Source organism: Mesoplodon mirus, assembly GCF_964341445.2.
Source record: "Mesoplodon mirus genome assembly, chromosome: 11".
Classification (NCBI taxonomy): Eukaryota; Metazoa; Chordata; class Mammalia; order Artiodactyla; family Ziphiidae; genus Mesoplodon; species Mesoplodon mirus.
Genome location: NC_138987.1, coordinates 90,092,926 through 90,118,481, shown reverse-complemented (window position 1 = coordinate 90,118,481; position 25,556 = coordinate 90,092,926). Strand labels below are relative to the sequence as shown.

Genomic DNA, 25,556 nt, shown 5'->3' with positions numbered 1-25,556 from the left:
GGATCACGGATTTGGAAGACTGGAAGCCTATAGGTGATCTTCGCCAAATGTTACATTGTGTCAGTGCCAGCCTTTCGAGGAAGCCTTGCCACCAGAGCAGGGAAAGAGAAGTTCAACAGAAGGTAATTTTATCAAAGACTTCTCATCAGCGTCCCCCCAGCCCCCGAGATTTGAATATTCTCTAAAGCTTTCAAAGCTTTCAACACTGAGATCTTTTAAAATTGTTTGCGGCTACATAAAAGTCGGCCTCCTTTGCCTCCTTTCCCACGCCCAAACTTGATGTGTCCCAATACAATGGCTAACGTCCCGAGGCGCTGCAGAGGGGAAATGGCCTTTCGGGAGGAGACTTTCCGCCGGCGCCAAAAAGAAGGGTTCAGAGAGGAGAACCGGTGGGCGGGGGGTTGAGTCCAGGGGGAGAAAAATCAGGAGATTTAGGGGAGGGTCTTGGCGAGGTTGGAAGTCGTGCTTTCGGCGCCCGAGAGCAAGTTCCGAGGAAATTAACCAGAGGGGGCGTGGCGCCTGCCTCCCACCCGCCCGCCCTCGCAATGAAAGTCACCGAGCGCCTGCGCGACCCGCCTCTGGGACCAGGTCGCTGTCTTTCTCCTGCTCGGATTCACAGTACGTGCCCGGGAGGGGTGTGTAAGCGACGGGTAAGGAGAGGGAAGCGGCGGGAAGGGGACCGGGGTGGCAGGTGTGTAGGCTTGAGGGTCTCTGCCGACCTGAAGCTTCTTTGTTCCATGTAGCTGCTATGTGTTTGCTTTTCAGTCCATCGCTTTTAAAAGAGAATTTCATTCCTGTCCCCCTTGAAGGTAAATTGTCAAGCTCCAGGACTAAAACTTGAGAGAATTAAGTCTTTTTGTGTTTAAGTGATGATTGACCCACTTTGTCTTCTCAGACCAAGGTAGCATCCGCTTTGAAAGGGCCCCCTTGAACTTTTGGGGAATAAAAAGTACGTGCAAGTAATAGTAATCTAGAAAGGGGCTGCAGTTTAAGCAACTTCTGTTCATCCTAAGGGTGTAAAATCCTGCAGCGGCTCTGAGTTCAAGGACAAACTGGCCTCTGTACCTCCTGAAAGACAGGACTTGCTTCTCTTGGTTTGCTTTGATGAGCCACAGAAACATTAGCAAGTTAAAAAATAATAATAATTAACAAAGTGGAGGAGGACATGAATTAGACCCTACTAGATGAATTGGAGGTTGGTAGAGTCTGCTGACTGGAGCCCTGGGAGGATTCTCAGCCCCCCAGTCTGGAGGCGAAAGCCATGTGGAAGGAGTAAAGGGGAAAGGAAGCCTTCTTTGGGAGTTGAGGCCTCAGCTGTTACTGCTATTGCTGGACTGGGGTGGTGGGGACCAGGGTGCATGCAGATTCCATCTCCCTGCTTCCTTTGAAATAATCCCAAGGCCTCTTAGCAGTCCGGGCACCACATTTATTTTCTCCTTTTTCCTCTGCCTGTTTACTCCCCAAGAACGTGCCAAGTGGGCTGTAATCAAACATTGTTGAACGGCCTTGGAAACTCCTCAAGGTCTCCAGCTAACAGGCTTTAACCCAGTCTAGCCCAGTGTTCTCAGATCCCTAGCCTGCTATGAAAACTAGACACACCTTTTGCATCCCCTGGGAGTTAGGCTGGTATTGAGTTTGACTGTCTTCTGCTTTTTCCAAAATAAGAGGCCTATGTGTGTTGACCATCTTTGTTCATCTTGAAAAATGGCAAATCGGTCCAAATTTGAATATTACTCTCTGTGGCAGACAAGGACAGTTTTTCTGAGGCTTTGTTTGAGAGTGGAGTTTCTTAATCGCTGAGTCCAGAAAAGGTCAGCATAGGCCCTTGGTAACGGCCTCCCCCCACCTCCCCCGCCAGAGCCAGAAGCATTTTCCTCCCAACACCTGGGCCCTGAAACTTGGAGGCCTTGTCTGCAGTCACCTCAGTCTATTCAGTAAATTCTAGAACTCATAAACAGCAATGAGACCACTGAATTATCTTTTTTCTTTGTCTCATGGGTACTGTTCTGTTGCTTTAAAAAGTCTAAAATTGCAGAGTCATGGCCCTGGGAATGCGTGCTCACATACTGTGTGTTGCACAATATTGATGTAGAAAGGCTGCTATAGATAAGCGAACTTTGCTCTTTTTGGCTAAGGGCCTATAAAGAGAAGAGGAATATTTCTCAGTTGGTATTATCTATCACTCAACTGTGATAGACACTAAGGGAGCAGGGGTGGAATTCTGTGGGGTGCAGGGGACAAGACAGGAAGGGGATTTGACAGGAGGCGGCCCCCAGAAGGCCAGGGAAGTCTAGAATGTTTAGCCTGGATGGTAGATAGCCCACAAGTTCAACACTTGAGAAAACTGGGTTCCAGTCTCGGGCCTTCCACTGTGAATTTAGGTCAATTGCTCATTCTACCTCTCTGGGCCTCAGTTTCCTCATATGTTAAAGGGAGAGACAAATATTTGCTCTGAGTACCTTAGAGTTCTCCAGATTCTCAAGTGAGGTAATGTGATGGCGTTTGAAATCTCTAAAATGGTATCCTCAGTGCCTAGAACAGCACTTATTTATTTACCAAATACTTGTAGAGCACTTACTGGGTCCCACTGCCTTTCTAAGCACTTTATACTTTATTCACTTAATGCTCACAAGAGTCCTGTGAGATAGGAAGTATTATTAACCTCATTTTTACAGGTAAGGTAAATTAATCGCAGTGGGTAAGTGGCAGAGTTGCATCCACCTGGACCACCGTCTAGTTGCACAGTCTGTGTGAGCTCGACACGCAGCTCTTTGTCCTTTGTAAAGGCATCACCTCCACATTAGGGGACTGAGCCCCCCCTCTCTGGCGATACAGGTAGAGATATTCTCCACTGTGCCAACCAGTGCTGGACAATACAAGGAACAATACACTGTCCAGACAGAATACATCGTTGGAATCATTTATTTTCTATAACTCATCACCAAGTTTCATGTTTTGCTCTGCTTACCTTTCTTAGATTATTTCTGCTGTGTTCCTAGACTACTCAAATCACTGAACACTTCACCCTCCGAAGTATTATTACTACTGTACTGCTCTCCTCCCTCCTGGTGACCTTTCATGTACAAAGTTTCCAATAACTATTTTTAGAGTGCAGTGCCTGGGCATGATGCAGGTTCAAGGCAACTTACTGACAAATTAGTTTCAAGAAAGGAAGTCTAGATCAGCACCACCTAATTTTGTGCTATAAATGACTCCTATTTCTTTTCTTTTCTTTTTTTTTTTTTTGCGGTACGCGGGCCTCTTACTGTTGGGGCCTCTCCCGTTGCGGAGCACAGGCTCCGGACGCGCAGGCTCAGCGGCCATGGCTCACGGGCCCAGCCGCTCCGCGACATGTGGTATCCTCCCGGACCAGGGCACGAACCCGTGTCCCCTGCATCGGCAAGCGGACTCTCAACCACTGTGCCACCAAGGAAGCCCGACTCCTATTTCTTAATGCCTTATCTTTAACTCTCCTTACCCCACCCTCAGATGTGCTGGGAGTGGACTATGTTGATCCCGAGAGGCGATTTGTGGACCCATAGTGTGTGATTCCAGAAGCTCAGTATTGGCCTGCTCCCAAAGCCACAGACTTGAGCTAAGGCACATTTTGGTGATTGAGAAACTCTCTGTGTAAAGTACACTTTGTGTGTTGTTCACATTTAGAGAAAAAGCCTCCCACTGACCTTTGCCTCCAACTGCTCATGTCTTTGTGTTGTTTTCCCACCGACGGGTCTGGAGGTCTTCTACTTTTTCTCTCTTCTTTCTATACCCATTTTCACTGAGAGAAAACCATCCTCTGGTTGCTAAATACACTTCATTCTGAGACCATTGGTGGGGACGTACAGAAACTGTTTGGCTTTTAAAATTATGGTTGAATAGCAGCATTTCCTACTTGATAAACTTTTCTTAAATTTAAAAAAAATTAACACCTCTGCTGTGTTTCTTCATATCTCTGTCCGGAGGCATAAGACTTAGGGATTCCTTATTAAGCTAATTACTCGACCTGCATGCTGAAGGAGAGTGAAGTTTATTCATGACTCCCCCACCCCCTGCCATCCTAGAACAAGAGCAGAGACATTAAATGTTGCTAAAAGTATTATTTTGCACTGAGAAACGTCAACTGAAAAAAACACATAACGTGAGAGCTGGGAGTTCAGCCTTAGTTGGGGCTTTCTGAGGACTGTATCTCTTGAGAAACTGCTCTGAAGAGGTGCGGGTATCAGTATATATATGATTTTGGTGAAGGGGGTATGTGCAATCAAACGCACATCTTAGTAGAAGTTTGCTGCTGGTTATGAGGAATGGGTATCTCCATTAATGATGTTAGTGCTTTTCTAGGTATGAGAATATACAAAAAATTGGGCTCATAAAAATTTCTCCTGAAAATATGTAACTCTCTGAAGGCCTCTTCTGCCACTTTTTCCCAGTGCACACAGGGCCTCATTCCTGATCTGCCCTGAACTCCTTTCAGGGTGTGTTAAAGGTCAGCGACTGCATTGGCTAGTGACTTCATGCTTGTAGAATCAGATGGTGAGTGATATTTTTAGCTGGCAGAATCTATTTAACATACTTGCTTTTAAGACTACTGACTGTTGGAGGTGGGTTAATTTGCTACTGTGTGTGTGTGTGTATTTAAACTAAATACGGTTGACCCTTGAACAATGCAGGGGTTAGGGGGGCCGGCCTTCCACACAGTCGAAAATCCACGTATGACTGAACAGTCGCCCCCTCCTTATACTCGGTTCCTCTGTATCCATGGTTCTGCATCTGAAGATTCAACCAGCTGCTAATTGTTTAGCATGCTGGTACTTAGTATTGAAAAAATCCAAATATAAGTGGACCCACACAGTACAAACCCGTGTTATACAGGGGTCAACTGTACCTTTCTATGTGTCTGAATCCAAGGAGTATATTTTTAGCCTACCTTTTAAAATAGGGGTTGCTTAGGAAGCTTTGGGTTTTTTATTGCCAAATGGGAGTAATACTTAACTTGTAGCATAATTGGAAAAGGAAGGAAGATAACAGATGGAAGGGGTGCCAACACTGCCAGCTGCAGGGTAGGCACTCAGTCAGTGTTCGTTGAATCAGAATTAAGCAGTCTGCACTCTCTTGAAGGAGACAGTGCAGTGTGGTTGGTATACAAGATGTGAGGTCAGAGACCTGGGGTTTTGTTTTTTTTTTACATCTTTATTGGAGTATAATTGCTTTACAATGGTGTGTTAGTTTCTGCTTTCTAACAAAGTGAATTAGTTATACATATACATATGTTCCCATATCTCTTCCCTCTTGCGTCTCCCTCCCTCCCACCCCTCTAGGTGGTCTCCCTGTGCCATGCAGCTGCTTCCCACTAGCTATTTTACGTTTGGTAGTGTATATATGTCCGTGCCACTCTCTCACTTCGTCCCAGCTTACCCTTCCCCCGTGTCCTCAAGTCCATTCTCTAGTAGGAGAGACCTGGGTTTCTGTCCCAGCATGGCTGCTAAGTATCTCAAATTTCCATTTCATTCATATGTAGAATAGATATACTTATGAGAATTATAATTTTATGGTTATGAAAATTATGTAAGGTAATGCTAAGGTAAAGTACATGGTATAATTGGATGTGTAGCCAAGTCTTATAAAATTAAATATATATGTATTATATATGTGATTTATGTCCCATTCAACAGTAACATACAGACAACTATGTGACCAGTAGCAGAGTATAGAAAGATATATAGGTTTACAGATTATTGGTAGATGGATAGATTGATCAGAATGATCACTCTAGGTTGCGTGCAGGGGTTGAGTTTTAAAGGCAGGAACAGATATGTCTACAAGAGACAACACTCCATGCTAAGCCTGTAAAATAGCGTTTAAGCTTGGGTATGAGAAAAGATATTTGTTTATGTAGAAGACATAGAAGATGTAGGTAGTGGGGCTGATAATAGAACAGAGGAGGTTAAAAAGAATGACTCTCAGATAGTGCGGAATTTCAGCTTTACCCTAAGTTTCTACCCACTTGGACTTCAGCATCACCCATGTGTGCCTCTGTCTCCTTCCTGAGCACTTTCCTGGTTATACTTCCGACACGAGACTCAGGGAGTTACCTTCAGTTTACTCCTGACCGCTTTTAGGTGGAAGTAAATATGGAATGTGAAGTGACCTGAAGACTTCCGTAAAGTTAATCCTCCTCCCCTTGTGCCTTCTACAAAAGCATCATAAATGCCAATTTTTCACCTTGCATTTGCAAGCCTGTTGTTTTATGTTTCCATTATGCTGCTTCACCCTCTTCATTTGTGTTGATGGGAATGATGACCATGGTCTTGATGACAGCGATGATTGTGATCAGGAGATGATAAACTTTATTGAGGGTTTTCATGGGCCAGGCACTGTGCTAGGTATGTTCCACATGTTACCTCAATTAAATCCTGACAACAACCCACTAAGTTAGGAGGTGTTACTATTCCTGTCTTATAAATGAAGAAATTCAGTTTCACAGAGGCTAAGTCTCTCAACCAAGGTTAATAGCAAAATGGTGTGACTGGAATTAGAATCCTGGAGTCTGAGATCTTGAATACGACTGAAAGGACAAAAGGCTGTTAAGTTGAGCTTGTAAAGGAGGACATATGTTAGAACTTAAGCATTTCTAATCAAACATTAATGATGCTAAGTACTATGTACATAGTTTGATGTTTCTGAAGAGATCCATGGATTCTGTTTTTGTTGTGTCCCACTTGTGGCTCATCTTGATGCAAAAATATGATTTTTTTTTTTTTTTTTTTTTTTTTGCGGTACGCGGGCCTATCACTGTCGTGGCCTCTCCCGTTGCGGAGCACAGGCTCCGGACGCGCAGGCTCAGCAGCCATGGCTCACGGGCCCAGCCGCTCCGCGGCATGTGGGATCCTCCCAGACCGGGGCATGAACCCGTGTCCCCTGCATCGGCAGGTGGACTCGCAACCACTGCGCCACCAGGGAAGCCCCCCAAAATATGATTTTATTTCTATCTTTAGAGCAGTTTGCCTGTTTATTTTTGCTTGTAATACCCCTTGCATTTTCATTTTCACTCAGTACTTGTTTGATGTCTTCAAGCTTAATGATATAGAACTAGAAAAAAACATAATAGTATTCATTTTGGAATTAAAAAAAAACCTAACTGATTATTTCTTCTTCAAATAACCCAAGATATCTTTAAGAACAGTGTGGTTAATGCTGCAGTATAAGCACATCAAGTGACCGTCAAGTTATTTGGGGTATTTCTGTCTGCTTTTTCCTATCTTGTCTAAAATTTTTTTAAGATTCCAGACCAAAATTGAAACAATGGTCGAGCTCACACAGCTAATGGAGAATGAAGTATTCATGGCCTTTGCCTCCTACACAACGATTGTTCTTTCAAAAATGATGTTTATGAGTACTGCAACTGCATTCTATAGACTGACAAGAAAGGTAAGACATTGGAGGCAATATTTTCTTTTAAGAGTTGAGATTCTGGAAAGCAATTTTCTTAAATTATTTTTTGTAAAGCCCAGTGGCATATTGTCCAATACTGTAAATGAAGTATGCAATCATTTGGTGCAGGTGGTTCTGATATATTTATGGAATGGATGCTTTTTCCTAGAAACTAGTAAATAGTTTTTTCATTGTAGCTTTTACCTTTTGTCATGCCACTTAGCATATGAGATTTCTGGAGTATCAAAGTTTTCAAGGAAACTTTTTGTGATTTTGACGTTAATTTTGCCTACTAGAGTTTAGAAAATAGTCATTTTCTAGACAGTGAACTGGTGTTTTCAACTCTGTTACAGGTCAAGGATATGCCTTTGGGGACAGAATTAAAGTTCTTATTATCAGCAGAACCTCTTATGATTGGGATAAGGCATTTGAATTTTGTGTGGTTATGAAGTCTTAAGTGGATAATATTTCTACCCATCATGATAAGAATGATTTTTTTAAAACTGGAGGCTTGGGGAAGGTGGTAGAAAGTTTTTGAAACACATAACCTATATTTAGGCAGGGTTTATGACAACAGTGATGGGGGTAAAGCAAAGCTACATTGACAAAGTTAAGTGCTTTTCATTGGTGTGGTCCCTGTGCCTATTCAGCAGCTTCTTTCTGGAAACCATCGTTTCTCTTTTAGTCCCTGTCCTGAGTTTTTGTCCTCCAGAGCCTTGCTTTTATCTAGAAGTCACAGTCCTTCCTAAGGTATTTCCTCATTACTGTCTTGAGGTGTCATTTCTTCCCAGGGATATTTGCATTTTAATGGGGGCACATAGCCACATGTTTAACTCTCTAATGGGGCAAGGTGTTAGAGCAGCAGGCTCTAAAGTGGCTGCTACCACCAGATCCACACTGTGCTCTAGAAATGTCATGGCACCAAGGATAGCAGAAATGTTGCTTGTCTTAAAAGGAGAAGGGGATTCCAATCTGTGGAGTGCCAGTGATATATGTTAGGAGCCATGACACTCTTTGTGTGTGTCAGATCATGGAAGCATTTTACATAATTTTTAGCATTATCATGTGAGATGAGCTTTACTGTTCCTATTTTACAGATGAGGAAATACAAGTCAGAGAGATTAAGTAGCTTTCCTAAGGTTACACACCAATAAAGGGTGAGGCTGAGATTCAAATTCAGATTGGTTTAAATGAAAATCTCATGCACTTTACATTGTAATACCTTTATTTACTTATTCAAAATATATTTATTGAACATCCACTGTGGGCCAGGCAATTATTTAAGAACAAGACAGACAGATCTGACCTCAAGAGCTGATACTGTATCACACTGCTGCCCACCAGTTCTCCTCAACATCTTTACCTGAAATAAATGTTCATGTCATATTAAGAAAAATATTATAATATTTATGAGGTTCCTCAGCTTAAATTAAGGCTAATTTTAGAGTTCGTGTTTTTTTTATTATATATTATTAAATACTGGGACATACCTAAATATTTTTCAATGCGTGTTTCAAGTTTCAGGGAATGGGGAAATCATTTCAAACATCATAATAATGGCAGGAAGGAATACATGAAATATGCCCTAGAACATGTACTTGGTGTGTATAGGAATGCGATTCAACTTCTTATATTTCACTGTATTGTTCAACACCAACTTCTAGTTAATTCAGAAAAAGAAAAGAGGCACACATATCCTAACCAAGTACAAAATACTTTTCCTGCCCCTCACTCTTTTATGCTGCACGCCTGTTCTCTGATATCCTTGGCAAGTAAACTTATGACTTTCATATGAGCGAACCAGTTAGAAATATTAATACTCCTGAGGGCAAGTGCGTCAACATTACTGTAAAAAAATGCTAGTTCACCCTAATAGTCAATGAGGACTTAGAATTATGCTCCTTTTTTCCATTTTTGCTTCCTTTTCGCTATTTTTATACATTGGTTTTTATTTACGTTCTTATTTATGCTTCTCTTAAAATTTTTTTTACACTGCTAATAAAAATTCAGATTTTAAGAAGAGATGCTTTCTGCTACCCCTGGGTTTGATCTATTGCTCCCATTTTTTTTTCATAATGGCCAACTTGGATGCCTGTATTTCCTTCCATTAAAATGTAAATAACTTATAAGATAGAGTTACCCCCATGTTACTTGGCATTTGAAATAGGTTTTTTCCTCATTATTTGGAATAGGTTTTTGCCAACCCAGAAGACTGCGCAGGCTTTGGCAAAGGAGAGAATGCCAAGAAGTATCTTCGGACGGATGACAGAGTGGAACGTGTACGAAGGTGAACCCGCTGTCTCCTGAAATGATTTACTTGATCAAAGAATTTTGGTACCAGAGTTAAGTGAGGATGTTGGGGTCTTGAAGAAAGAAGGAAGAAAAGTCAATCCTTTTACCTAGTCCATATAATTATAGAAAATTAGCGATCTAGATGTCTCCAACTATCACCATGATTGCACATATTTCGAATTTAGCTTTTCTGTGCACTTTGTTGGGGTTAATGACTTTGTTCTGTGTAGGGATTTATCAAAAGTAATGACAGGTAGGAGGTGAAATGAGGATGGTAGATTCTTGCAGTTTTTGTCATCTTTCTCCAGAGGTGAAACTGTCAGCTTATGTAAAAGGTTGAAGAACTAGGTATTTTAACATAAGATTCAAAATATGAACTTGGGAAATCTCTCCCTTTCCAATCTCTCTCTCTCTCTCTCTTCTTTGTAGACATTATGTTTAATATACTGAGAATGCAATAAACAATGAAAAGCAGTAAGCCAAGATACCATCTACACAGTTTCCTAATAATACCAGGAATATACTTATTTTAAAAGCACATTGAATTCTGGTTCTGGAGTATATTTCTTTTTTTTTTTTTTTTTTGCGGTACACGGGCCTCTCACTGTTGTGGCCTCTCCCGTTGCGGAGCACAGGCTCCAGATGCACAGGCTTAGTGGCCATGGCTCACGGGCGCAGCCGCTCCGCGGCATGTGGGATCTTTCCGGACCGGGTCACGAACCCGTGTCCCCTGCATCGGCAGGCGGACTCTCGACCACTGCATCACCACTGAAGCCCTGGAGTATATTTCTTAATCCTTGTCATAAAGTCATGTAAATTGCAAACTTTTTTTCATCTTTACAGAGGTATTATTGACAAATAAAATTGTAAGATGTTTGAAGTGTACAATGTCATTTGATATATGTATATGTTGTGACAGGATTCCCTCTATTGAGTTAATTAACACATCCATCACCTCACATATTTCATCTCCCCTCCTTTCTTTTTTGATGAGAACATTTAATTTCTACTCCTATAGCAACTTTCAGTTATACAATAACACAATACAGTGTTATCAACTATAGTCAGCATGTTATACTTTAGATCCTCAGACCTTGTTCATCTTATGACTGATGGTTCATACCTTTTTATCAACCTCTCCATATTTCCCCCAACCCCTAGCCCCCTGGCTACCACTACTTTCTGTTTCTATGAATTGGATTTTTTTTCCTTTTGGTAGATTCTGTGTATAAGTAATACCATATAATATTTGTCTTTCTCTGTCTTAATTATTTCATTTAGCCTAATGCCCTCCAGTTTCATCCAAATGACAGGATTTCCTTTTTTTTAAGGCTGAATAATATTCCATTGTGTGTGTGTGTGTATGGTTAGGTTGTTTCCATGTCTTGGCTGTTATGAATAATGCTGCAATGAATGTGGGAGTGCAGACATCTCTTTGGGATAATGGTAGTTCTCTTTTTAATTGTTTGAGGACCTTCCATACTGTTTTCCATAGTGGTTATACCAGTTTACATTCCCAGCAACAGTGTGGAAGAGTTCCCTTTTCTCCACATCCTGGCAAGCATTTTCTATCTCTTGGCCTTTTCACAGTAGCCATCCTAACAGGTATAATGTGATAACTCACTTTGATTTAGGATGATTGGTGATGTTGAGCACCTTTCATGTACCTCTTGGCCAGTTGGATGTCTTCTTTGGAAAAATGGCTAATTGGGTCTCATTTTTTAATTGGGTTATTTTTACTTGTTTATTTGTTTTGGGCTGTGGAATTGTATGAGTTCCTTATATATTTTGAATATAAGCCCTTATCAGATATGTGGTTTCCAAATATTTTCTCCCATTCCATAAGTTACCTTTCAATTTTGTCGATGGTTTCTTTTGCTGAGCAGAAGCTTTTTGATTTGCTGTAGTCTCATTTGCTTGTTTTTGCTTTTGTTGTCTTTGCTTTTGGTGTCAAACCTAAAAAATCATTGCTAAGGCCAATGTCAAAGAGCTTACCAACTACCTTTTCCTTCTAGAAGTTTTATGGTTTCAGGTCTTACATTCAAGTTTTTAATCCATTTTGAGTTGATTTTTGTGTATGGTGTAAGCTAGGGTCCAGTTTCATTCTTTTGCTTGTGGAAATGTAGTTTTCCTGACACAATTTATTGCAGAGGCTGTCCTTCCCTATTGTGTATTCTTGGCTCCTTTGTAAAAAATTAATTGACTATATAGGTATGGGTTTATTTCTGGACTCTCTATTCTGTTCCTTTGATTGATGTGTCTGCTTTTATGCCAGTACAATACTGCCTGGATTACTATAGTTTTTTAATGTAGTTTAAAATCAGGAAGTATGATGCCTCAAGCTTTGTTTTTATTTCTCAAGATTGCTTTGGATATTCAGGGTCATTTGTGGTTTCACACAAATTTTGGGATTTTAAAAAAGTTCTCTAAAAATGCCACTGGGATTTTGAGAGGGAGTACATTAAATCTGTAGATTGCTTTGGGTAGTGTGGACATTTTAGCAATATTAATGTTAATTCTTCCAATCTATGAGCAGAGAATATCTTTTCATTTATTTACGTCTTTTATTTCTTTCATCAGTGTCTTATAGTTTTCAGTGTATAGATCATTCACATCTTTGTTTAAATTAATTTCTAAGTATTTTATTCTTTTTGCTGCTAATTTAAATGGAATTGTTTTCTAAGTTTCTCTTTCTGATAGTTCATTGTTAATGTATAGATATGCAACTGATACTTTTCATTGTAGTTTTATTGAAATTTGATCAAGAATTTGGCTTTGATATTCTCCAACATAATATTTTTGTATATTGATCTCATATCCTGAGACTATACTGAATTCATTTATTACTTCTAACAGTTTTTGGTGGAATTAGGTGAGTGTTTTTGATATAATATCATATCATCTACAAATAGATACAGTTTTACTTCTTTCTTTCTGTCTTGGATGACTATTTCTTTTTCTTGATTAATTGCTCTGGCTAGGATTTCCAGTACTATGTTGAATAAAAGTGATGAGAGTGGGCATCCTTGTCTTGTTCCTGATCTTAGAGGAAAAATTTTTGGCTTTTCACCATTGAGTACCATGTTAGCTATGGACTTGTCATATATAGCGTTTATTACATTGAAGTACATTCCATCTATAACCAGTTCATTGTGAGTTTTTATCATGAAAGGACTTTGGGTTGTCAAATGCTTTTTCTGCTTCTATTTTTTTAAATTAATTAATTTATTTATTTTTGGCTGTGTTGGGTCTTTGTTTCTGTGCGAGGGCTTTCTCTAGTTGTGGTGAGTGGGGGCCATTCTTCATCACAGTGCACAGGCCTCTCACTGTCGTGGCCTCTCTTGTTGCGGAGCACAGGCTCCAGATGTGCAGGCTCAGTAGCTGTGGCTCATGGGCCCAGTTGCTCCACAGCATGTGGGCTCTTCCCAGACCAGGGCTTAAACCTGTGTCCCCTGCATTGGCAGGCAGATTCTCAACCATTGCACCACCAGGGAAGCCCCTGAGAAGATTTTTATTTTTCATTTTGTTAATGTGGAGTATCACACAGATTGATTTGCAGATGTTGAGCCATACTTGCATCCCTGGAATAAATCTCACTTGATAATGGAGTATGATCCTTTTGATCCTTTCAGTTAAACTGTTTAATTTGTTTTGCTAATATTCTGTTGGGGATTTTTGCCTCTATGTTCATCAGGGATATTGGCCTGTAATTTTCTTTTCTTGTAGTGTCCTTATCTGACTTGGATATCAGCGTAATACTGGATTTGTAAAATGAGTTTGTAAATGTTCCCTCCTCTTTTATTTTTTGGAAGAGTTTGAGAAGGATCAGTTTTAATTCTTCTTAGGGTGTTTGGTAGAATTCACCAGTGAAGCTGTCTGGTCCTGGATTTCTTTGTTGGGAAGTCTTTAATTACTGATTCAATCTTCCTACTAGTAATTGGTCTGTCCAGATTTTCTATTTCCTCATGATTCAGTCTTGGGAGTTTGTATTTTATGAAGAATGTAACCATTTCTTCTAGGTTGTCCAATTTGTTGGTGTATAATTGTTCATGAGTCTATTTTGACCTTTGTATTTCTGTAGTATCAGTTTGAATGCCTTCTTTTTTAATTCTAATTTTATTTATTTGAGTCCTCTCCATTTTTTTCTTGGTAAGTCTTGCTAAAGGTTCATTTATTTTATCTTTTCAAAAAAATCAGGTCTTAGTTTCTTTGATCTTTTTACGATCTTTTTAGTCTATTTCATTTATTTCTACTCTGATCTTTGTTATTTCTTTCCTTTTACTAATTTTGGGCTTAGTTTGCTTTTCTTTTTTTAGTTTCTTGAGGTGTAAAGTTAGGATGTTTATTTGAGATCTTTCTTTTTTCTTAATGTAGGTATTTATCACTTGTATAACCTTCCCTTTTAGAACTGCTTTTGCTGCATTCCATGAATTTTGGTATATTCTGTTTCTGTCTTTGTCTCAAGACATTTTTTGATTTCTCTTGATTTTTTCTTTGACCCATTGGTTGTTTAGTAGCATGTTGTTTAATCTCCACATTTGTGAATTTTCCAGGTTTTTTCTTTTTTCTTTTTTTTGTAGTTGATCTTTAGTATCATACTGTTGTGTTTGGAATAGATGCTTGATATGATTTCACACTTCTTAAATTTATTAAGGCTTGCTTTTTGGCCTAACATATGATCTGTCCTGGATAATGTTCCATGTGTTCTTGGGAAGAATGTGTATTCTGTGGCTTTTGGATGTAAAGTTCTGTAAATGTCTTTTTAGGTCCATCTGATCTAAAGTACAGTTTAAGTTCAGTGTTCCCTTATTGATTTTCTTTCTGGATGGTCTATCCACTGTTGAAATTGGGATATTGAATTCCTCTACAATTATGGTATTGTTCTTTCTCCTTCAGATCTGTTAATATTTGCTTTATATATTTAGGTGTCCTATGTTGGGTGCATAAATGTTTACCAGTGTTATATCCTCTTGATGAATTGACCCACTTTATCATTATATAATGACCTTGTTTGTCTCTTGTTACAGTCTTAGGCTTAAAGTCTGTTTTGCCTGATATAAGTATAGCTACTTATCTTTCTTATGGCTTCCATTTGCATGGAGTATCTTTTTCCATCCCTTCACTTTGAGAGTATGTGTGTCCTTAAAGCTGAAATTAGTCTCTTTATAGGCAACATGTTGTTAGGTCTTGTTTTATTTTTATCTATTCAATCATTCTGTGTCTTTTGATTGGACAATTTAGCCCATTTTCATTTAAAGTAATTACTGAGAGCTATGTACTTATTGCCATTTTGTTAATTTTTTTCTGGTTGTTTTGGAATGCCTTTGTTCCTTTGTTTCTCTCTTCCTTTGTGATTTGATGATTTTCTCTAATGGTAAGCTTTGATTGCTTTCTCTTTATCTTTTGTGTATCTACTGTAAGTTTTTACTTTGTGGTCACCCTGAGTCTTACATAAAACATCTTGTGTTTATAATAGTCTATTTTTTAAGTTGATAACAACTTAGCTTTGAATGCATACAAATGCTCTACATTTTTACAATCTTCCCCCCACATTTTATGTTTTTGATGTCACAATTTTTATCTTGTTATTTTGTGTATCCACTGACAAATTATTGTAGTTACAGTTATTTTTAATACTTTTGTCTTTTAATCTTTATACTAGAGTTATAGGTGATTTAACCACCACCATTATGTTAGAGTATTTTGACTTTAACTATATGTTTACTTTTACAAGTGAATTTTATACTTTCATGTTTTCCTCTTTAGTGTCCTTCAGTTTCAACTTGAAGAACTTGAACACTTTTTTATAGGGCTGGTCTAGTGGTGATAAACTCCTTTAGTTTTTGTTTGTCTGGAAAACTCTATCTCTCCTTCAATTCTGAAGGACAACTTTGTTGGGTAGTGTATTCTTAGCTGGTAGTTTTTTCTTACAGAACTTTGAATATATCATCCCACTCTCTCTGGCTTGCAAAATTTCTGATAAAAAAATCTGCTGATAATCTTATGTGGGTTCCCTTGTATGAAACAAGTTGCTTTTCTCTTGCTGCTTTTAAGCTTCTCTCCTTGTCTTTAACTTTTGATAAGTTAATTATAATGTGTCTCGGTGTGGGTCTCTTTGGATTCATCTGTTTTGGTACTTTCTGAGGTTTTTGTAGCTGAATGTCTATTTCTTTCTTCAGATTAGGAACATTTTCAGCCATTACTTCTTTGGGTAAGTTTCTGCCCCCTTTTCAGTCTCATACTTCTGATACCTCTATAATGCATATATTGGTCTTTTTGAGGGTTTTCCATAAGTTCTTTAAGCTATTGTCACTCTTTTTCATTATTTTTTCTTTTTGTTTCTCTGATGGATGAATTCTGCTGCACTGTCTTCAAGTTTGCTGAACCTTTCTTCTGCTTGATCTAATCTGCTGTGACCTCCTTTATTGAATTTTTTTAATTCAGTCATATTCTTCAGCTCTGTGATTTCTGTTTGTTACTTTAAAAATATTTTCTATTTCTGTTGAAATTCTCACTTTGCTCATGCATTGCTCTCCTGACCTTGATGAGCATCTTATGACCATTATTTCCATCAGGTAAATCACCTATCTCTATTTCAGTAAGATCTGTTTCTGTAGATTTATCGTGTTCTTTTGTTTGGAACATATTTCTCTGTTTCTTTATTTTTCTTTATTCTCTGTGTTGGTTTATGTGCATTAGATAAAACAACCACCACTCCCAGTCTTGACAGAGTGGTCTCATGTGGGAGACGAACCTTGTCAATTAGCTTGAGCTTCTGGTTGTCTCTCAAACCTTTGTGATTGTCCAAGCTGCCTTCTTTGTTTCTACTGGCTCCCAGTTTTTGAGTGTGTGCCAAGACTTTTCAAGTGTTCCAAAGAGGAGGATCACAGTCAGCAGCTAGCTGCAAGCTGATTGGAAGCTAGACTCTCAAACAATAGCTGGGAAAGTAGGTAGCTAAGCCCCTTCCAGAGAGAAACTGGGATTTGGGCATTTTTCCTGGGCTCAGGTGTATAGCTGTGGGGAGAGCTCTTGTACCTATTAAGAAACTGCTTCCTTGTTTGCTATAGTCCTGTGGAAGTCATGAATGCAAGACCCATTGGCTATCAGAGCCAGGCAATCCAGGAGCCTGTCCCTTCAGTAGTAGCTGCAAAAGTTGAGGTGCCAGAAGTGCATACAAGCTCCTTCCAAGGAGATACTGGCAACTTGGAGTGGGCTAGAGGGAGAAGGTGAGGGATGTGTCTTCTGGCTTCTCCAGGCTCTGAGGAGGATTATAGCCATTCCCTAGATGCATACTGAATTAGAAGCCTGACCCTCAGCAGCAGCTTTAAAGTATACAGATGAACACCTTTTAAGGAAAGACTGGAAGATGGACATTTTTGCCTGCTCCCTCTTCACTGAGCCTTGGGGTTGGGCGTAGCTGTGGCAAGTGCTTGTGCTTGTTGAGAACTGCTTCTTTGTTTGCTGTATTCCTGTGGGACTTGTGAATGGTAGCACTATTGGCTGTCAGAGCCAGGTGATCTAGAGACCCATCACTTGGGCTGCAGCCATAAAAGCTGAGGTACAGATGTGTGTAGGCTCCTTCTGGGGAGATACTGGTGACTTGTTTTGGGCGAGAAGGAGAAAATGGAGGAGGTGTCTACTGGCTTTCCTAGGAAGGATCAAAGCCAGACCCTAGATGCAGTCTAACTGGAAGCTTGATCTTTAGGTAGCAGTTTTTAAAGTATGCAGGTGGATCTCTATCTGGGAAAGACTGGGAGGTGGGCATTTTTGCCTGTTCCTTCTGTGCTGAGTCCTGGGGGAATAGCTACAAGTCTCATGCACCTGTTAACAACTTTGCTTTTGTTTGCTATAGTCCTTTGGGTCTCCAAAATGCAATCCTCACTGACTTACAGAGTTAGGTGTTTTCGTGGGAGCCTGTTTTTGGGTGAAAGTCTTAAAGGTTGGGGCACTAAATATGAGGTCTAAACCTTTTCTCCTCAGGGAGAAGCTGGGAGTTGAGAATTCCCTTCTGACTGTATGGTGCTGTTCTGGGGGTGGGGTTTATAGCAAGATTTTCCTCAGCCTTTCCTTATCCATTTCGATGTGGGTATTTTCTCATTCTCTCAATGGGGTAGAAGTTGCTCAGCTAGTTTCTGGATTTCTTTCAGAGGTAATTGCTCCATGTGTAACTGTCCATTTGGTGTATCTGTGGAAAGAGGGGAGTTCAGGAGCCCTCTATGTCACCACCTTGGCCGACCTTCTCCCCACCGCAAAATTTTTTATATTGAAATTCCATTGCCAATCCATTAGTTACCTTTTTCTAACATGTGAAACATTAAAGTTATGTACCGTCTTCATTTAGTATTTTCTAATGCTCATCTAAACTGTAGTACAATTCTAGACACATTTCACGGAATAAGCAAAATTATATAAAATTAAAGAAGCAGTGAAGAGTTTTCATAGCCATACTTAAACATTTAGATATTTAGTTTTGTGATGAATAGTTAATATATGAAACATCATGAATATATTTGACTACACTTCTTCAATTTGGTGAGTATAAATAGATAATGAAATGGGGACTGAAAGAAAAAATTTTACTTCTGTAATTCACGTATCTGCTGCAGCATCAAATCCCTTTGGAATCTAGATCATATTTGCATCATCACTTTTGACTTCCTGGAAAGTCTGAAGCCCCTCCCAAGATTTCTGCAGATTCCCTTATGGTATATAGTCTCAAGATTAACTCAGTCTGCAATCCTGCATTTGTGCATGTTTCCATATTCTGCATTTTGTTAGGCTGATGTAAACTTGGTTCTTTCCTCAACTCTCTCAACAAATCAAGTTAAAAATGTGATAAAAATAGACTTGACTAAATCAAGGTGCAGAGTTTACAGTATGGCAACACAAACATTTTAAGTTGTATGGTACAGTGCTCTGTCCTTCAGCATCCTCTCCCTGGGGAAATTGCATTGTGCCCTCTTCACCTCACAAAATGGTCATCATTACACCATTGTGCAGGCTATTCTTTTACCCCATGTACTTCTCCGCTCCTCCAGTACCGAAACTTAATTTTTTTATTTATGCAAATGTTTAATCTCAAATTATTTATCAAGCAAGAATGGCTTTTTCTAAGAGGAAGTCTATGCTAGATAGTTAGAATAAAAATTTGACTTCTCCTTCACTTAGTTATATATTTGTTAATTCAGCAGTCCTACTGATTAAAGTGGCCAGTTTTAAAATGGATTGTGTCAAGAATATGGATCTAAAATAGTATTAGGAATCTCTCAAAGAATCAATGTGAAAATTTCAAACAGTATCAGAGGAAAATTATATGTGTTATGATGAAAAAGAATAAAAATTAGAAAAGGTGAATAAAGCTTTGTGGAGTTATCAAAACCACTAAAGAGAAAGTAAGCAGTTTAAAGCTTTGTCTCATCCTTTTTGTGCATCCCTTTTAGGGAAGGTAATCAAATACATGATGCTAATCATGTACCTATGCTCATAAAATCGCCCAGAACTTGAAAGTGACAACAATTAGACCTTTAGTAGCATTAGTAAGTTTGAAAGGAAGATCAAAGTAAGTCTCACCTATGAAAACTTAGCAACAGATATTTTATTTGGGGATTTTTAGATTCCTCCCCACTCTTCCTTCCCAGCCCCTACTTCTATCTCTCCTTGCCCATGGGATTGTATTTCTAAAGGAGAAAGCCATTATCTAAGCTGATCTTCTCATCAGGTTGTGAACAACAAATAAAATTTAGTGAGAATGATTGACCTTAGCTGTGAAAGGAGTCAGTGTCCTCGAGGAGGTGCAGCCACTGTGTGTCCAGCGCCTCCTGGCGCTCAGACACTGGCTTTTCAGTGAGGCAAGAAAGAGAGTGTCCAGGAAAGACAAGGCATCCCGTTAGATCAGATCAGTCCCATCAAAAAATTTCCTACTAACAAATCTCTTTTGGAGATACATTTTAGAGAAAGAGTTTCCAGAATCTCCACTTTCCATTTTTAACCTAGAATTTTTCTTTTTCATTACTTCCACATGTAATTATCACGTTATTTCTATTAGCATATTTCAGTGACAGGGACAGAACTTGGCTACAAAGGAAGTGAAAATTATGCTTTCAGGTATGCAATAGTGAGAAAATTAATACATTCTACACATATGGAACACTTAATTAAAAATATAAAGTAATATGTGTTGAAATGTCAAGATAAGTAGCCTAAAGTTAGTTATTTATATTCTGGGCAGACAGAAATCAGTGATGATTAGAAAACCTTTTACATTATGCATTTATTTAATCCTATCCCATCTCGTTCTAGAAAGAATTCAAGACCAAATGTGTTCCCTACAACAAGGTAAAAAGAAAGTTGTATGGTAATCAGGGCAGCTGGAGAAATACAGAGTAGCATTCAAAAGAGGAAAAGGAGGGTGGTATTTAGGAAGAGGAGAGATGTTTAGAATAGGCTATGTTCAAAGGTAGAGAATATCCCTTCACTGAAACTGTTCAGTGGAGTCCAGGTGATACTCACTGGGGATTCTTCAAGGAATTGGAGCATGGGCTAGGATTTGAGCCAGATGACTTCCCTTCTGGCCCCAGTGCATGAAGGAAGCATTTATTGAAAGATTACTGTGTGTGTCTCACTGTCACTTCTTTTATTGGAGTGCTATAAAATAGCTTTAAGACTGGGTTCCTGCCCTTGAGGGGGTTTATAACTTTTCCCCTAAAAATAAGACCAACATTCATGTAGTACTTAGAGAATGATATAAAGCAGTCTCCCATTAGATGTTAAGTCGTGAGGTACAGGGTATTAGTTCCTAGGGTATTTAGGAATATTTCATAAAGGAAGAAGCTGAAGAATGTTAGGGCTTGAGGAGAAGGAGAGGAGAGATCACGTCAATTTGGGAAAATTTCTTTGTGGGAATTTGGACATACTGCTGCTGTATGCTGTGCATGAAGAACTTTGGGTAAAAGAAGGGAGTCAGCAAGTCTGGTGTGAAGCTCCTTTTGTAGTTGGCCATCCCCTGATAATTCTCAAAGATGTCTAGCAACTCTGGTCTAGGTCAGGGCGATGCTGAGATCCAAGTGGTTCTGATCTGACTAGGAAGGTGTGACTGGTGCATCATAAGCACAGAGCAGGGTTGATGGGAAGGTCAGCCCAGAGCAAGCTTGCCCCAAGGAGCATCTGCCTGAAGGAGAAAGGAAACAGGGACACAGGATGATGGAGAGGGGGAAATAGACCCCGGTAGAAGGTGGTCACACATAAAGATGGATGTCGACCAGGTATTAGATTTTGGTAGCTGTCTAGGAATGACATGAAAACGAAGGAAGCTCCCCCTCTAGGTTGAGTTCTGTTGTTTGAGCAGAGAAGGGGTTATGGTGGAAGGGTGATACTGAACTACAGCAGGAGCTGACTGGGAGAGTTGGGTAAGCACGTGCCTGGCTCAGGGTCTAAAAAAGAAGAGCATATATAATAGCATAAATTAACATAGACTATGAGGCTCCATTGAAAACAGGCCTTACTAGGACAATAAGGAGTGCCATCTCTGAGACCATTTTGAGGGCCAAGGACAGGGAAAGAGAATTGAAGAGAGAATAAGATAGAGAGGGGGAAGCCAGAAAAAAATAGAGGGGCCAGTAAGGTCCAAGGAAGCCCTGCCTTTGAACTTCCTTCCCTCTCCCTCCACTGGAGCTCTTTACCCCTTATTATCTTTGACTTTCTTCTCTTCTATTTGCCAATTGCTTAATACAGGCTTAGAAGTAAACACATTTCCACAGGGTCTCACCATTATAGGTTCTTTCCCAACTTTAAAATGTCTGTCCTTTTAGAATGTTGTGAAGGAGAAAAGTAACATGGCCAAGATGGGAGGTGTAGATATATCTGTGGTCCAGCAGGAGAGTTCAAAGGACCCAAACAAATACCCTTGGTGTAATTGGTGAAGCGGGCTCTTCTTTAGTAGAAAATAGTATTCCTGTCCTTTCTTGCCCACCTCACTCTCAGTAACCCTTGGGTTGTTCCATGAAAGAGAAGGGACAAGAACTCCCATACCTTTCTGTCTTGGCTTTTATTCAGGAACAGGCAGTTGTTTATTTAAATCTTTCAAAACTGTTACTTACCTAGGTTACTGTCACATTCTTCATACCTTTATGTTGTCATCATCTTTGTCAAAAAAAAAAAGGTGATGAGAAAGGATAATGTACAGGAAACAGGAGAAAGGAAAGGAGGGGAGGAGAATGGTGATCATTGAGCAGGCAATCTAATAGTTACAATTTTTGCTAAAAGAAAAGAGAGTAACGTAAAACAAATATTTTTCATTTTGAAATATGTATCAATAGCTGATAAGCTCTATCAAAATCTCAATTTCTAGTCTAGATTCTTAAGCAGTTTTTTAACTCTGGAGACTTGAACAGGGGTACCAAGTTTTTGAAGATTAAACAGTTTAAAAAAATGTCAAGTCAATAATAGATGTGCCTTGTGTTCACAATCCTAGCCAGAGGTGCCATGAATTGGAGGAAAACTTGTGTCTAAACCATGCTTTCTGTTTTCTTATAGCTGTGGTATGAAATTCCAATCAAGGAAATATGTCTTTCTCTTTATTGTCTATCAATTTTGTGTATACTTTGCACTTTGCTCCATCACTACTAACTAATTCCTTTTGCAATTTTAGGATAGGTTGGCTAAATTTTTTCCCATGTTTGAAAGACTAGTTATGTATTCTATTATATGGATGTAGAGAGCATGAATTTCTTGATATTAAATTGGTAAATTGATTCTTGGCAACCTAGTGGATTGGGTGAATGGGCAAGGGTGGTCTCAGGAGCCATTTTGTAGACTAGCACAAGTGAGGGAGGAGTCTTAAGAAAGATCATAACCAAAAGGATTTTCTTCTTTTGGGAAGAAGAGTTTTTATAAGAAGAATCTTGAATTGCTGTTGTATGGAACTTAGAAGAAAAAGTATTTTATATGTATAAAAATGGAGTGAGTTTTATTATATAGATGCAGTTTTGATAGTCTTGAAAGCGCAAAAAGCCTTCTCTGTTGTATGCTGAGATACACTACAATAAAAGAAACAAGATAATGAGACATTCTAAATAAGAGTCAAGTGGGTAAGGAAGCAAGGGAATTTGAGAGAAATAAAATAAATCTTACTTTGCATATTTAAGATCCATTAACACTTCTATTTAGTTTCAGAAGAGAGGGAAAAATGAATATATTTCTGCTGATTTTGAAATTTGTGTTTTACAAGTCATCTTTTTCCACAGAGCCCACTTGAATGACCTCGAAAATATTGTGCCATTTCTTGGTATTGGCCTTCTGTATTCCTTGAGTGGTCCAGACCTCTCTACTGCCATCCTGCACTTCAGACTCTTTGTTGGAGCACGAATCTACCACACACTTGCATATTTGATACCCCTTCCCCAACCAAATCGCGCTTTGGCTTTTTTCCTTGGATATGGAGTTACACTGTCAATGGCTTACAGATTGCTGAGAAGTAGGTTGTACCTGTAAAGAGAATCATACAACTCATCATCCAGTGATTTTCTAACAATTCTGTACTTCCAATTTATAACAAATACTTTTTAAGATTTTAAGTGGGAAGGGAGCAGAGAAATTAAGATAGGGAAAACCTAGTCTGAATATTAATGTCACCAATATCCTTTATTCTTTTTTAAGATTTGCACTAGAAATTTAACATAATTTTTAACTCTTTTGTCTTATTCTTAAAGTACTTTGTTTTAAATTTTGATTGTAATTTGTAACATTATTCAACATTTCATATTTTAAATCTTTAGAAAGAGTAAGTACATGTATGTTAAACTTCTATTTCAGTATTGCTGAAATCGGCGTATGAAATAAAGAATTTAAAGAACGATTTCATTTGGTTTTATTTTTCCCAACATATTTTCAAAAGTTTCAAACCTACAAACAGGTAGAAAAGTAGTACAATGAACTTCTATATGCCTTTCACCTAGATTTACCAGTTGTTAACATTTCCCCATATTTGCTTTAGCTCTATCACTCAATGTTTTTTCTGAACAATTTGAAAGTAAGCTGCAGATACTGTATCATGCATTTAAGATACTTCACTCCTAAATACTTCAACATGTATCTCCTGTGTACAAAGCAGTCTCCAAATAACCATACCATTCTCACACCAAAGAAATTTAACTCTAATACAATATTTATTTAACATACACAGTTCATATTTAAATTCCTCAATTTTTCCAATACTGTCTTTTATAACTGCTTTATTTTTGATCCAGGAATCAAACAAGGACATGACACTGCCTTTTGTTATCATTTCTATTGAGTTTTCAATAAAATGGATGAGTTCTTTCATTTTTTTTCATCTTTTATGACTGGCATTTTTTGAGAAGTTAAGGCTGGTGGTTTTATAGAATGATCCTTAATCTGATTTGGTTTTGTATATTATTTTCTCATTCTTAGATTCAAGTTAAACATTTTTGTCAATGTTGTGTTCTTCAGATTATAGCACATTAATAGACATATGATGCCAGTTTGTCCCATTAGTGTTGATCAGTTCAGTAAGGTAGAATCGACCAGATTTATTCACTGTAAAGCAATCTTTTTGTAATCGTATTTAGGGTGATAAATTGAGACTGAGCAAATCCTGTCCTCCTACAAACTTTCACCCAATGGATTCAGCATCAAATATGCTCAGTTTTGTTTCTATATAAAAATATAAATATATAAACATAAAAATTCATAAAGCATATGTTTACAAATGTATAAACACTATATACATCCATACATATTTAGATTTTTTGTCTTGAATTATGTGTACTTAAACCTTTATAATGGATGAACTTTTAAAATATTGATATTTTTCTTATACTTGCCATTTATATTATTAGTTTTTCTCTCTCTTGATTACTCTTAATTTTAATACATATTTCTTAAATAGTGCTTTTAGTGGCTCTCATAATGGTTCATTTAGGTTTACCACACAAATGAAAAGTCACTGTGTTTATATTTTAAGTTTCATAATTTGAGCAGCTCTTAAGTCCATAAAACATATTGGACAACTGACTATGGAGAATTCTGTACAAGTTTCTTTTCACTTCTTTTCCTAATGTTAAAAGTGGCTTTGCGTATCAGGAAAGCTTTGTGGTATAATTAATGGAAAAGATCATGAGCTCAGAAGTGAAAAGTTCAAAATTTAAGGATTAGATCTGCCTGCATAAACACACACACATACAGACACACACACACACACACACCCTACCCTCTGGATTTGGGTAACCTATTTACTCTGTCCAATCTGTAGTTTCCTTAAACTTTTGTGAGATTTTTTGAAGGTCAAATGATCTATGTATGTGAAAAAAAGATATTCTAAACAATAAAGTGTCCTCCATATGGAAATTATTTGAGTAATCTATTGAGCACAAAGATTCAGTTAGCTGAGTTTTGTGTAAAATACTTGTTTAACCATTGTCACTTCTGTAATTGTTCTCATAAATTTTCTACTTCCCTGGTAATGCTTCTCAGAGTAGTAGCAGAATGTACTGTGGTTATTGGTTACCCACTCAGCTACTAATATTTGATATCCATTACTTAACAACTATCAGGAAAAAAGAAAGGACATTTAAATTATATGTCCTTAGAGGTATAGAAACTATGTATATATGCAGAATATGTTTAAGAAAAAATCAACATATCTAGAGATCACCTACTTCAATTTCCAAGTTTGAATAATAGTTGTAAAGACAATTTAAAATGGTTTCTAGCTGTATTTTCACTCAGAAGAGAAGCTGTAGATGTTGGGGAATTTATTAGTGAAACTGTTGTAATGGAGGAGGATGGATGAAGGAAAGAATATTTACTGGTCCCGTGTC

At 38.5% G+C, this 25,556-nt stretch overlaps 1 protein-coding gene across 5 annotated transcripts; it reads left to right on the top strand.

Annotated features, from left to right (window-relative positions):
• MGST1 (microsomal glutathione S-transferase 1) lies at positions 1–23,572 on the top strand. Of its 5 annotated transcripts, none has more exons than XM_082635457.1 (4): positions 1–122; positions 7,278–7,425; positions 9,621–9,715; positions 22,962–23,572. In XM_082635457.1, exons 2-4 carry the CDS (start codon positions 7,300–7,302, stop codon positions 23,206–23,208), a joined length of 468 nt encoding a protein of 155 aa, XP_082491583.1. In that variant the 5' UTR covers positions 1–122; positions 7,278–7,299; the 3' UTR covers positions 23,209–23,572. The 5 variants fall into 5 exon arrangements, with proteins under 5 accessions (XP_082491583.1, XP_082491584.1, XP_082491582.1 ...); XM_082635458.1 differs by lacking the exon at positions 1–122 and adding an exon at positions 548–618; XM_082635456.1 differs by lacking the exon at positions 1–122 and adding an exon at positions 557–650.
• Positions 23,573–25,556: the final 1,984 nt, after the last annotated feature.